General features: G+C 53.2%; 1 protein-coding gene across 1 annotated transcript in view; it reads right to left on the bottom strand.

Moving 5' to 3' along the window:
* The window catches only part of Mad1l1 (mitotic arrest deficient 1 like 1), a 326,242-nt gene that overhangs the window by 66,453 nt on the left and 245,863 nt on the right, over window positions 1–13,926 (bottom strand). Inside the window, 1 exon segment of the mRNA XM_028859735.2 lies at window positions 10,904–11,111. Within this exon segment, the coding sequence (XP_028715568.1) occupies window positions 10,904–11,111 (208 nt within the window).

Below are 13,926 nucleotides of genomic sequence, written 5' to 3'. Positions count from 1 at the left end.
CATGGTTAGGCCAGAGAGGACCCCAAGTCTGAAGAGAGGAGCTGGGATTCTGGTCCTCCGGTCACACACTGGCCTGAAGAGGGGACAGGGACTGGGTGGGCTGGAAATCAGCTTTAAAAGAGAGGCAGCAAAGGCGGTCCTTGCGTTCCCCATGGCCCGGAGTCCAGGGGGGCTGGTAGCCTTGGCCTACGATGGCATGAATGTTGTAACATGTTGATGACTAAACACAGCCAGAGCTGGGGCAGAGTCCAGGTTGTCTGGATTCTATTAGATGGAGCAGGAGTAGGGCTCTGCTGACTCTGTGAGTGAGTGTGTGTGTGTGTGTGTGTGTGTGTGTGTGTGTGTGTGTGTGCATGCCTGTGTATGAACAGACATGTGTATGTGTGCACACACATGAATGCATATGTGCATGCCCTGCACATGCATGTGTGTATAAACATGAACATGTATACGTAGGTCAAGGACAACCTTGGGTGCTACTCCTTTTTATCTGAGATAGATTCCTGGGGCTCACAAGATAGAAAGAGACAACTGACTCGTGAAATCTGTCCTATGACTTCCACATGCGTCACCCCCACACACAGTCAGATGCATACAAAATAAAGAAATAAAAATATAAGCCATAACATTTAAAAAAACGTGAGTGTCTCATGGCTTGGGGACACCAAGGAGGGTAAGCTGGTGGTCAATGAGCCACTGGTCAATCAGGGATCCACGTGTCTCCATCTCCTCAGTACTGGGGTCTTAAGCTCGTGGTACATGCTCAGATTTTTAAATGTGGTTCTGAGGACTGACCTCCTGCTGCTGGCAATGTGAGAGTTTACCAGCTGAACTATCTCCCCAGCTTCCCACTGACCTTGATCCCACTCTTTGGAACACTGCCCAAGGCTCCCTCAAGTCTTTCCAGTTCTCAGTATTTTAACAAGAACCACCTGTCCCTTTATAGAGACAACACACAGAGCACTGTCACAGTGGATATGGAGAGCACCGTCACAGTGGATATGGAGAGCACCGTCACAGTGGACATGGAGAGCACCGTCACCGTCACCGTCACAGTGGATATGGAGAGCACCGTCACAGTGGATATGGAGAGCACCGTCACAGTGGACATGGAGAGCACCGTCACAGTGGACATGGAGAGCACTGTCACAGTGGACATGGAGAGCAGGAGCCCCGAGCCCTGGGTGTCCGGCTAGGGCTGACAGATCTGTGTGTCATGGTCTCCTCCACGCCATCTCCTTACACCACAGCAAAGGGTCTCTTTTGCAGGAGGTGGAGCATCAAGTGCTGGGTGGAGTAGTATCTGGGGGAGACATCGCATGGCAGCACGGTGTTCAGACTCGCTACTGTTAGCTGAATTTGTAGTGTGAGCAGGAACAAAGAGAAGAGTAGGGAGATTTGGAAACTGAAGCCTGACCAGAAAGCGCATGCTACAGTGGGCTGAGGTGACAGACATGACCCTGGGCATCTTGAAATCAGATGGGCTGTGGGGCTCCTCAGGAGGTGCTCAGAGATCCATGTTCCTCGTGAGGGATAGTGCAATGGCTCACCCCTCCCCAAGGCTGTGCAAGCAGTAAACAGTTCCCGGGGAGGGGACTCTTCAGTGGAGCTGCCTGCAAGCTGTGCCGGAAGCTCCAGGGGCACAGCTCGCAAGAGTCATCAGCACGCTAGGGTGGGCTGTGACACAGCTATTGGGGTCACCCACACTCGTCACCCATTGTAAGTCTGCACCCACATTCCTGTAGGGAACCCCAATAGACTCACTGGCTCACCAAGCTGGACTTGGATGGAATTACTGCTTTGGTCTGTTATTGCTACCTGAATGTGGGGTGAATAAAAAGTCAATACACCTGTTTTCAAAGAAGCCAGAAGGAGGAGGCGGCTGACTCGGAAAGGCACACGGAAGGGCAGGCAATCCTCCAGAAGAGGTCCAGAGGACCCATGGCCTCTGATTCAAGTGTGACGAGGGATGGGTCGCCAGGACGGGGTGGAACTGTGGAGAGCTAGCCAAATACATTCATCAAGACAGAGTGATCCTGGACTAGAACCCACATCATGAGTTGATCTTCAGGGCCAGAGGAATGCAGTTTTATTATTACTGTTGTTGTTGTCCTAACTCAGGCTGGCCTCCACCTCACTAGGCACCGAGGATCAACTAAAAACCCCTGCTCCTCTGCCTCCACCTCCAGAGTGCTGGGACTGGAGAAGGCAAGTGTGCTGGTTGGATTTTTGTTCACATGATACAAGCTAGGTCGTCTGAGAAGAGGGAATCTCGGTTGAGAACATGCGCCCAGGAGACTGGACTGCAGGCAAGCCTGTGAGGCATCTGCTCTATGAAGGACTGATGTGTGAAGGCCCAGGACACTGCTGTGCGGTGTCACCCCCGGGCGTGTGGACTTGGGGTCTCTAAGAAAGTGGGCTGAGCAAGCCACAGGAAAAGGCTAGTAGTAAGCAGCATTCCTTCCCTCACAGCCTCTGCTGCAGTTCCTGTCTGGAGTCCTGGACTGACTTACCTGGGGCTGTGATTGGGACAGGGGAACAATTAACCCTTTCCTCCCCAAGTTGCTTTGGTCATGGTGTTTATCACAGCAACAGAAAGCGACCTATCGTGACTGAGGACCAAAGGGGACAGACGAAGCTGGAGTCCATCGTTCCAACACTAACAGGGTGAGGCCCGGGGTCTAAAACTGAGCCCTTCTGGGAAAATCACAGGCAACCATACTGCTGGGGTGATCAGAGTCCCCAGGACAAAGTGCCTGCCATGGAAGGAAGAACTGATAAATTACACTTCATCAAAATTAAAAACGCTGTGTATCAGACGAAAGCATTAAGAAAATGATTAGAAGACAAACAATCCAATTAAAAACTGGGCACCAATGTAAGAGGCGTCTCAGCGAGGAAGATGTATGAATGGCTGATGAGATGCTGAAATGAACTCCGAATCATTAGTCATTAGGGAAATGCAACCACAGAGGATGCTGTCGTCAAGAAGCCAGGAAAGACGGAGGGCGGGGAGGATGGTGGGCACCCACAGGGGACCCTCAGAAGGGGATGTCAACTGGTACAAGCACTTTGGAAAATGATTAGGTCATTCCTCACAAAGGTGATAGATAGATGTACCAGGTAATCCAGAAATCCCCTTCTACACAGAAGACTATCTCCAATGTCCACAGCAGCATGACCCACAGTGGCCCAAAGGGGACACAACCCACTGTCCACCATCAGTGACTTGATCCCTAACACATGGGCCATCCACACGGTAGAATATTACTCAGTCATACAAATGGATATGAATCTATGCTACGACATGGCTGAATCATCGAAGTATTATACTCAGCAACAGAAGCTGGAACAAAGGCCTGTGTAGTGCAAGGTTCCATTTAGACAAATGTTCTGAAAAGAGAAATCAAGAGAGGAAAGATCAGTGATTGCCTGGGGCTGTGAGTGGGAGCATGGAGGACTGCAAGGGCATTGGGGACCCATCAGGGTGACGGGAACATTCTAAAGCCAGGCTGTCGTGGAGGCAGAGCACCGCTGTAAGATCACTAAATCACTGAGTTAATTATACCCCGAGACAGCTGCGGATGGAGGGTGCTGCTGCTGAGCGTGGGGAGACGTGAAGCGGAGACAGCCCCGGTGCAGGCTCCTGGGAGAGCTGGGTGACTTTCTCACAACCTTAGGACCCCACAGCAGCCCCAAGTCAGATGGACCCCAAACCACAACCTCTGTTTCCATGGCACAGAACATGGAGCATGGGCCACAGCCAAGGAATGCAGACTAACTAAGTCGGCCTTGGGACAGCCCGGGCAAGCAGGTGAGCACGCCACCCTCTCCAAAACAAGAAATTAAGTGCAGATGGTCGCTGCCAGGCGAGGCCTAGATGACTTCCCACAGGGACCCCAGGCTGGAGGGCCCTGCCCTCACTTGACTGTGAGCACTCGCTGTGCCAACACCGCCTGGCCTGGCCTGGCCCGACCTGGCACTGCAGGTCTGAGGTGGGGAGGTCAGGGCTGCCGAGCGTACCCGGCTGGGGTTCCTGGGCGCCGCATCTTTGATGTGTCAGGCGCGAAGGCGTTCCCACTTCAATTACAGGCTGAATGAAACTGGAGAGAAATCCCTAATTGGGCACTTGGCTTCAGCTACCCGGCAAAGTTTACAGACATGCCAGGAAGGAGAGGAAACAAGGCATTCAGTGGAGCAGCTCAGTGTGACTGGGGACACGGCAGTTACTCAGCCTCGGCAGACCCATGTTGGGTCACAGGGACCCTCAGCCAAGGGGGACTCAGGACAGGACTCAAGGTCTAGGGGTGTGGCTCAGAGGTGAAGCGCTTGTCCGGCATGTGTGAGCCTGGGGTTTGCTCCCTAGAATCTCCAAAACAGAACACGAAACCAGAACAAGACCGAAGCTGCACAAGGCTCTACCTCCAAGGTGCCTGGAGCCCAGAGAAGGGCAGGGGTGACAATGAATCAGCAAGAAGGGGGAGGGGACCAGAGGGGAGGGCACATTATTGGAACAGGCCTGGGGGCATGGCCAGCAGGCTGGTGTTAAGCTTGGATGGAGGACTGTGGCCAGAGACAAGGATCACCCTGGCTCTGGACGGAGAGCCAGTGGATGGGAGCCACGTGGTGCCCGGAGTGGAAGCAGGCACAGGGGTGTTCCCGCCATAATCATGGGGGTCTCAAGGCAGGTATGGGCCTGGACTACACTTTAGAGACCTCAAAGAGAGCCAGGCTATGCTGGGAAGACTGACACTGCCCAGGGCAGCTCTCCACCACAAGCTCTCCCTGGAGCAGCTAAGAGACAGGCTGGGAAGGAGGACTCGCTGGAGGACCACAACCTTAAGGTATCTCAGTCCCTACACCCCAATTCTAGGCCCTCACTCACTCTACTCTGCAGCCAGGGCTGTGCTCACTAGATGGACAGCTTTTACCTTTCCTGACCTAGGACAAGAAGCTCAGGGTTCTACGCCATGTTTCCCATGGGAGTTCCAGTCCAGGCCTAGCCCTGCAGTCAGCTCCCAGCTGTGGAGAATCTCATTTGAAACCATCCTCGTGGCCCAGCTCAGGGTCTATCTTCCACGCTGGCACCTGAGCTTTGAAGGCCCGAGGCAGAGTGGGAGAGCCTCTCCCAGCCTACGAAGTCAGCAATTAAATCTCATGATTCTTAAACAACAACAACAAAACCAAGTATGTGATATGTATGTATGACATGCAAAATGTGTGTGTGATATGCATATGTATGATATGTGTGAGCATGTGCTTGTATGCATACACACATGCCATAATGCACTCATGGAGGTCAGAGGACCATCTCCGTGCCAGTCCTCATCTCCTCCAGTCTGAGGGAGGGTCTCTCCACACCCATGAGTACCCAGGCTAGCTGGCCTTGAGCTTCCCTAGGGACTCTGCCTCAGTTCCCATCTTGCTATAGGAACACACTGTAAGGAGACAATATCTATGACGTTGCCCAGGCTGGCCTTTAACTTCTCCCCAGCCTCCCAAATAGCCTATGGTGACAGCCTGGACCAATAGGCCTGGCTCAGTCTTCGAAGGTCCCTTAGTGAGTTGATAAATAGTCCTATTTTCTTCTGGACTGTTCTGGCTGATTCCTTCTGTTTGAAGCTACAGACCCTCAATAATCTCTTCGCTATGTGGCTCAGAGTCAAGGTCTAAATCTGTCTTTGTCCAGATCACTGGAGAGTTGTCCTGGTGGCATCTGTCAGATGGTCCCCACAGACTTATGCTCACCATTCACTACATGTGTATTAACTTAAGAGACTCAGGCTTAGTGGTTTCTGTTTGTCTCTTTATTTCATTCGTCTACTTTCAGTAATTATGACTTTTTTTTCTTTTTCTTTTTCTCTTCTTCTCTTTTATTTGATAAGGATTTCACTCTGTGGCTCTGGGTGTCTGAAACTTGGAACTCTGAGCGCTGGAATTACAGTGTGAACCACAGTCAACCCAGTAATCACTTTCAATACCAAGTATAGACTGGGCAATGCTTTGTTTTTTACTTAAGAACATTCTGAGCAGTTGATATTTGTCCCAGTTTCATGTCAGTGGATGTGATAAAGTACCTTAGCAGGGATGTGACTATGGAAAGACAGGTGTGCCCAGCCTCTGGCCACTGCATCCCTGTGGACTTTATGATGCTAAAAATGCTGCTCACTGTGGGCTTGCTCCTATGGCTGTAGTCTTGGTGGTCTATTTTCCTGGCTTCTTGCAAGCTCTTCGTGTTGACGGCATAGGAGGAAATATGAGGCATTTTCAGGTTCTGTGCAGAATGTTGGTTTCTGGGGTTCCACAGCAGCTACAGCACCTTCCAGAAGGTCAACTTTGGAGTCTTGCCAATGCTTCTTGGGTCTCCTGACACTGGGTTTGTGGCCACTGTGTGCCCTGTAGTCAAGCCCTGCTCTAGAGGCCTCAGTGGCTATCTAGGGTTCCTTCTCTAGGTCTCCTTGAAATCTTCAGGAAGCTGATCTTGTTCCCTGTGTCCACAGTGGGCTCACTCCACTTGAACAAGTACGTGTGTGTGCATTATTAAATACAGCCACAAGCATCTCAAATCTATTTCTGTTCACTCTCCCTAAATGCAATCGGTCCATAGTACAAGTCTAACAGAACATGCACCCAGTTGCATGATTGAACAATGGGGCTACACGGAGGGTCTGGCAGGGTACCCTGGGTGGCCTCAGCCTCCTCCTTGGGGGTTAGCAGGCAGCTGGTGCCATGCTTTCCCAAGGTTCAAGGTAGATGATAGCACTGTGCTCGCATTCTCCCCCACTCCCCCCAAGGAATGGAATGCAGCATCACCAGGGTAACCTCAAGGGAGCACAAGGAGCGAATACCACAGTGAGAGACTACTCAGTGGGCAATTAAATCCCGAGGTGCTTGGCCAGGTGCAGGAAGCTGGAGACATGCTGGAGACATGGCTCGAGACACACGAAGGGACAGACCAGGCTGTAGGCGCTGAGCAGGACTCACATTGGTGAGGGAACTGCTGGGAGTCTTGACTGGGCCTGTCCTACACAGCTGTGCCATAGAGGCCTGTATAGCCCACACTGTTACATGTGTAGCATATAAACCTGAAAAAACAAGATAGCCGAGTGTCTCCTGCAAATGTGCATTAAGAAGGGAGAGAGCTCTGCTTCCTCTTGTCAGAATTGTCACCTGATAACTACATCCCTTATGGTGTTTGTGTCGAAGCGTAACTTTAAGGGTCATTTTTAAGAAGAGATGATATCATTTAGAAAGATTAAACTTAAGGCTCATCTATTTCATCACTTTTAATTAAGAAGTCCTTCCAGCCCCCAAGTACCCAGGGCCCTCAACCACGGTTAGACAGACACTATACCACTGAGCCACACCCCAGCCCCTCACTGGGGGATTCTAGGCAGGTGCTCTACCACTGAGCCACACCCAGCCCTCACTGGGGGATTCTAGGCAGGTGCTCTACCACTGAGCCACACCCCAGCCCCTCACTGGGGGATTCTAGGCAGGGGCTCTACCACTGAGCCACACCCCAGCCCCTCACTGGGGGATTCTAGGCAGGGCTCTACCACTGGCCACACCCCAGCCCCTCACTGGGGGATTCTAGGCAGGGCTCTACCACTGAGCCACACCCCAGCCCCTCACTGGGGGATTCTAGGCAGGTGCTCTACCACTGAGCCACACCCCAGCCCCTCACTGGGGGATTCTAGGCAGGTGCTCTACCACTGAGCCACACCCCAGCCCCTCACTGGGGGATTCTAGAAAGGCACCTCTACTAGTCTCTGGGAGCTTAATTCTTGCTGCTATGGACATTCCTAACAGGGTGGCCATGTTTTAATAAAACTTTATTTACAGTATCAAGCTCTGAATTTCATGGTTTCTACAGCATGCCAAGGACTGTTGGGGCTTGTTGAAAACTAATACATTTATTTTTAGAACAGTGTCAGGTTTTGTTTTGTTTTGAAATTTTTTAAAATATGGTCCTCCTGTGTCCCTGTTCCTGCCACATAGCCCATATACAGCAATGATACTTTGCTGTTCTACATGGGAAAGGGAGGGTTGGGGGGTCGCTGCATCAGGGATGTACCTGCTCAGCCAGCATCATTCTACAGACCTGCAACACTGGTTCAGAGGCTCGGAGCAAAGAGCTGACATCTTCCCACAACAGGACACCCGAGACAAGGCCCCCACAGCTCCTTTCTCATTTAAGCTACTCGCCCTTGCACCCCTCATTACTTCTGAACGGATTAAGGCCTGGGAGGTGCAGCCCTCCCCAAGAGAACAGAGATTGTGCGTAGCCTGTATCAAGCAATGCTGCCAAGATGGCTTCAGTTCTTAGAGCACTGGGGCATCCCTGACCCTCCTTTGCCACTCCAGCTGACCTAGGTTCCAGAGTCAGGGCCGCTGGTGTGGGGAGTATGTGAATCAAGGTGGGAACAGTAGAGCCCTGAAGTCACAAGGTCCAAGCAGAGTGTAGCTCATGGTGTCTCAGGCCCAAGTGTCAAGTTCCAAGTGCTAAGCATCAACTCCAGTCAGACTTAATGGTGCATGCTTTTAATCCCAGTACTCAGTTGGCTAAAACAGGAGAATGGAGAGTTCAAGTCCAGCTTGAGCTACAGGGGAAGAACCAGAGTTAATCTACGTCCCACCCCAAAGCCCCAAACTAGGCCCTGAGAGTACCCTCATTTCTAGGGCAGAAAGGCTGAGGGTAAAGGAGAATGCCACATAAGCCAGCTCTCTTTCTCTCCTCCCCAGAGACACATCTGGGATCCGCTGTGCCCAGTCAAGCAATGATAAATTTGATCACCTCCAATGTGTCACTCTGACAAGATGAGATTGTTTTAATTTTAATGCATGCCTAATTAAACTGCAATTAACCAGCTCGCTGGCAGGGGCCACAGACAGCAGGGGGCCACACACGGAGCATCAGGAGGCTAGGTTTTGGTCCTTGGGTCAGTCTTCTTCAGGAGGAGCCAAAAACCCTGAACTGCCGGCGTTGTGCGCATGCTTTATCCACACTTGGAGCAGAGCAGGCGGATCTCTGTGAGTTCGAGGCCACCTGGGCTACCAATGAGCTCCAGGAAAGGCGCAAAGCTACACAGAAAACCTGTCTCGAAAAACAAAAAAAAAAAAAAAAAAAAAAAACCCTGAACTGTCCCCTAAACAGCCCAGCTGGCCTCTGGGCCACTGGGAGCCAATGACAGGCAGGCGCATCTGTTGTAGAGTCTCCTTCTCCATCTGGCTGCCAATGCTGAGGTAGAAAGTCCAGCAGTGTAACGCCTAGAGCCCGTAAGCTCAGGGCTACTAGGGCTGGTTTCTGCTCTACAAGAGGGCGAGTGGTCTGAGCCCAAGAGAACTGGGCTGGAGACCGGGCTGTTACACTTCGCCACGTCTGCAGGCTCTGGTGTGCAGAAAAGCAGACACCCGGGGCTTAAGAGGGTCAACGTTAAGTTCCTTCACTCTGAAAACCTAATATGGGAGAAGGGTGGAGGTGATGGAGCAGGCAGTGAGGATACACACTACACACTACACACACACACACACACACACACCGCTCATGGGAAGAGCAACAGCATAAGCCAACATGGTCTTCTAAGCTCCTGAGAGGCACAGGGTCCTGACCCATAACATCTGCCACTCACGGCTAACCCCTACAGCGACACAGGGACCACAAGATTCATGAAGGACATTGACACAATGGAGGCCTGTCAAATCAGAGCAGCTAAGGCAGGCAGGGGTCCCTACACCAGGCAACAGTGACAAGCCATATGGAGGACCTACTCTCCGCCAGGCTCTCTGTGTGAGCCCAAGGTACTGATTGCTTCTCAGAGCCCCTCAGACTGACAGAGACATACGGGAGGGGGCACCAGCCATCCCCGCTCAGACTTTGGGTCCTCAGGGTACCAGGCCCCTGATGCATGCCTTTAACCATCCCAGGCCCTCCGTGAAGGCCCAGGGCAGATGCAGCAGGCAGAAGGGAGACAGAACAGGAATGCAGGAGTGAAGAGACCAGAAGGATCTGCCTCTGCCACTCCACACTGATCCATGCTGCAGGAAGGCCTCTGATGATGGTTCCACCCTCCCTGGCTCAAGGACTCTTACTGGAAATGCCAAGTGTCTCCTCTGCAGGACCAGATGACAGATACACAGAAGGAAACAGGCGTGCTTCACAGGATGAAAAGTATTCGAGAACCACAAGCAAGACACAAACCCCAAGACAACAGAGGCCCACAGCACAGCACAGGTGGCCTGAAATGCCCCTAAGGGCAAGGTGACAGGAGCGGTCTCAGGACAGGCAGGGCTGCTGCAGGACCTGCTCCAGTAGACCCTTGTCCCAGTTCCGTCCCCACCCAGACCTAGTGCAAAGCCCACCTTGGACACACAAGTTTGCACATCACAGCCGCAGAGCAAAGCGGCTGGGGCAGGATCTCACGGCTGCCATGCTTACCACGGCTCAGTGACTGATGTCCGTGGCCACTACAATGCATCAGGGGTGACAGGTACATGTTCTGATGGTTGTTACCCTGATTTACAGACTGGAGAGGATGGTCAGAGGCATGGGATGTGTTAGCCTTGCTCTTCCCTGGAATCTTGGGCCTGGTCGCAAAGGGCCCAGGGCTCTGTGACGTGTGCTTAGGCCAGTGAACGATGGCCCTGTTTTCTTGGAGGATTGGATTTACTCATGATTAATGGGCCACATATAAACTGATAAATGGTATTAATTTGTTTTGGGGGGTCTGAGAAGATCTTAGCTGCTTGCAAACTTGGATGACTAACCCTGTTTGTGAAGCCTGCAGGGAAGCAATACTTCTCAGCTGGCTGCAAGGGCCAGTGGGCTCTGTCCATCCACTCAGCCCGGATGTCCTCTGCGTATACCTCTCTGGAGACCAGAGGGCTGGGTGAGGGGACCTACCTGCCACCTCCTTGGATGAGGGCAGGCTGGAGGCAGCCTCCAGATCAGCAGGGATGGGGCCCCCTCTCTCCAGAGCATGCACGAGTCCCCGTAGTCGTTCACACTCCCCCTGCAACCGGTCATGGTCCTCACGCTGGCGCTGCCTGGCCATGCTGGCCGGGTTCAGGCTCATGTGGAGCACTTTGGTTCGACTCTGATTGTAGTCACCCTAGGGGAGCGAACACAGCACAGGCTCACTGGGTGTGACGAGGATAACAATATAACAATAACACAGAGCACGAGCAAGGAGGATCCTGGAAGCCCAGGAGCCTTTGGTGAAACATAAGGTGTGACATGGCAGCTGCTGTGACAACCACCTCAGCACCCTCGTACAGTGTGTGCAGGCGAGTCCCTTACCAATCTGGGTTCTGAGCTCTAAGAGTACAGAGGCCACTCGGCCGGACAAGTGACTGAACTGGCGGAGATCAGAAGCAAAGTGGTCTTCTTCTGCTAGGGCCATCACAGGTGCTCCAGCACACCAGTCCCTGCTCAGTCCATCGAAATACCAAGTTCAGGGCCAAGTACCAGGAGTGAGAGGCACAGGCGTGGAACCCCAGCTATACAGTAGGCTGAGGAAGGAGAATTCCAGGTATTAGGCCAGTTAGGGCCACAGAGTGAGTACAAGGGTAGCTTGGGCTACTTGGTGAGACCCTGTCTCAAAGGAAAAAGACTCAGTAGTACAATACTTTGGTAGAACCCAGCAGTGAGTTGTTGGGGACATGGCTCAGTGATAGAGCTCCTGCCTAGAATCCCCCAGTGAGGGGCTGGGGTGTGACTCAGTGGTAGAGCACCTGCCTAGAATCCCCCAGTGAGGGGCTCGGGTGTGGCTCAGTGGTAGAGCACCTGCCTAGAATCCCCAGTGAGGGGCTGGGGTGTGGCTCAGTGGTAGAGCCCCTGCCTAGAATCCCCCAGTGAGGGGCTGGGGTGTGGCTCAGTGGTAGAGCACCTGCCTAGAATCCCCCAGTGAGGGGCTGGGGTGTGACTCAGTGGTAGAGCACCTGCCTAGAATCCCCCAGTGAGGGGCTCGGGTGTGGCTCAGTGGTAGAGCACCTGCCTAGAATCCCCAGTGAGGGGCTGGGGTGTGGCTCAGTGGTAGAGCCCCTGCCTAGAATCCCCCAGTGAGGGGCTGGGTGTGGCTCAGTGGTAGAGCACCTGCCTAGAATCCCCCAGTGAGGGGCTGGGGTGTGGCTCAGTGGTAGAGCACCTGCCTAGAATCCCCCAGTGAGGGGCTGGGGTGTGGCTCAGTGGTAGAGCCCCTGCCTAGAATCCCCAGTGAGGGGCTGGGGTGTGGCTCAGTGGTAGAGCCCCTGCCTAGAATCCCCAGTGAGGGGCTGGGGTATGGCTCAGTGGTAGAGCACCTGCCTAGAATCCCCCAGTGAGGGGCTGGGGTGTGGCTCAGTGGTAGAGCACCTGCCTAGAATCCCCCAGTGAGGGGCTGGGGTATGGCTCAGTGGTAGAGCACCTGCCTAAAATCCCCAGTGAGGGGCTGGGGTGTGGCTCAGTGGTAGAGCCCTGCCTAGAATCCCCCAGTGAGGGCTGGGGTGTGGCTCAGTGGTAGAGCCCCTGCCTAGAATCCCCCAGTGAGGGGCTGGGGTATGGCTCAGTGGTAGAGCCCTGCCTAGAATCCCCCAGTGAGGGGCTGGGGTGTGGCTCAGTGGTAGAGCACCTGCCTAGAATCCCCCAGTGAGGGGCTGGGGTATGGCTCAGTGGTAGAGCACCTGCCTAAAATCCCCCAGTGAGGGGCTGGGGTGTGGCTCAGTGGTAGAGCCCCTGCCTAGAATCCCCAGTGAGGGGCTGGGGTGTGGCTCAGTGGTAGAGCCCCTGCCTAGAATCCCCCAGTGAGGGGCTGGGGTGTGGCTCAGTGGTAGAGCCCCTGCCTAGAATCCCCCAGTGAGGGGCTGGGGTGTGGCTCAGTGGTACAACACTTGCCTAGCATGAGTAACCTGGTTTTATTCATAGTCACCTCCTGCCCCCTGAACTCTGATGCAAAAGGCTGAGTGACCAGGCCCACAATGGCCATTCTGCAGCCCTGTGAGGCCTGTCATCTATCCTTCTTTGCAATAAATCTGTGAGAGGGAGGCCCAGAATTGAACAAACAAGAGAAGAGCACCTTTGTTCTCTAGAATGGCTTTAGATTTCGAGAAACTGTGACCACAGGAAGGAGAGCTCCCAGAGACCTCACTCTGGTGCCCACAGCTAACAGTACCCGTGAGTGGCACCACCTGTCATTGCTCCCCCAGCCAGGGACAACGCCAGGAGAGCAATGTGGCTGAGTCTAGTAGCTGTCCCAACATGTCCCAAAAGCAGTGACTGAGGCTGAGGGGCACTGGAGAGAGGGTGGGCAGGATGCCTCCATGATCTCGATCTCTCACTACACACACACAGATGCCAACTCTAGGGAAGGCAATCAGATACAAAAGGCAAGATTAAATTTTTTATATTCATTTATGAGAGCTTTGCCTGTCTGTCTGTCTGTGTACTACATGAGCACGTGGTACTCATGGGGGTCAGAAAGGGCGTTGGAGCCTCTGGAACTGGAGGAACAGTTGAAAACCACCACATGGGTGCTCTTCAGCCACCTCTCCAGCCCCCAAAGACAGGGATGGAGAGTGAGTGTGAGGGAAGATGGCCATCCTGACAGCACACCGGGGATGCACTGACATGGCAGAAATGAATGGAAGCTGGAGCAGCAGGAAGCTGCGGCAGGGGAATTGTGAGTTTGAGAATCATGAGTTCATCTGGGATACATAGTGAGACCCTGCTTCAAAAAGGCAAAGGAAAAAAACAGGACTGTGGGTGGGACACATTATGCTTGAAAGTAGCCTGGGCCCTGCAGAGGCCCAAATTACTTAGGGTCAGAGAATCTGAGCTTGCTTTACCCAGCAGGGTTGCATAAGGGGATGATTTGACCACAGGCATGGGTGCCAGGTGTGTGGAAGGTCTGCACTTGGCTGTGTCTAGCAAGGGGGAGGTCTTTTGCCTAG

Source organism: Peromyscus leucopus, chromosome 23 (genome assembly GCF_004664715.2).
Source record: "Peromyscus leucopus breed LL Stock chromosome 23, UCI_PerLeu_2.1, whole genome shotgun sequence".
Taxonomy (NCBI): Eukaryota; Metazoa; Chordata; class Mammalia; order Rodentia; family Cricetidae; genus Peromyscus; species Peromyscus leucopus.
Note: the sequence above shows the minus strand (reverse complement) of the source record. Positions and strands in the feature narration are given on the sequence as shown.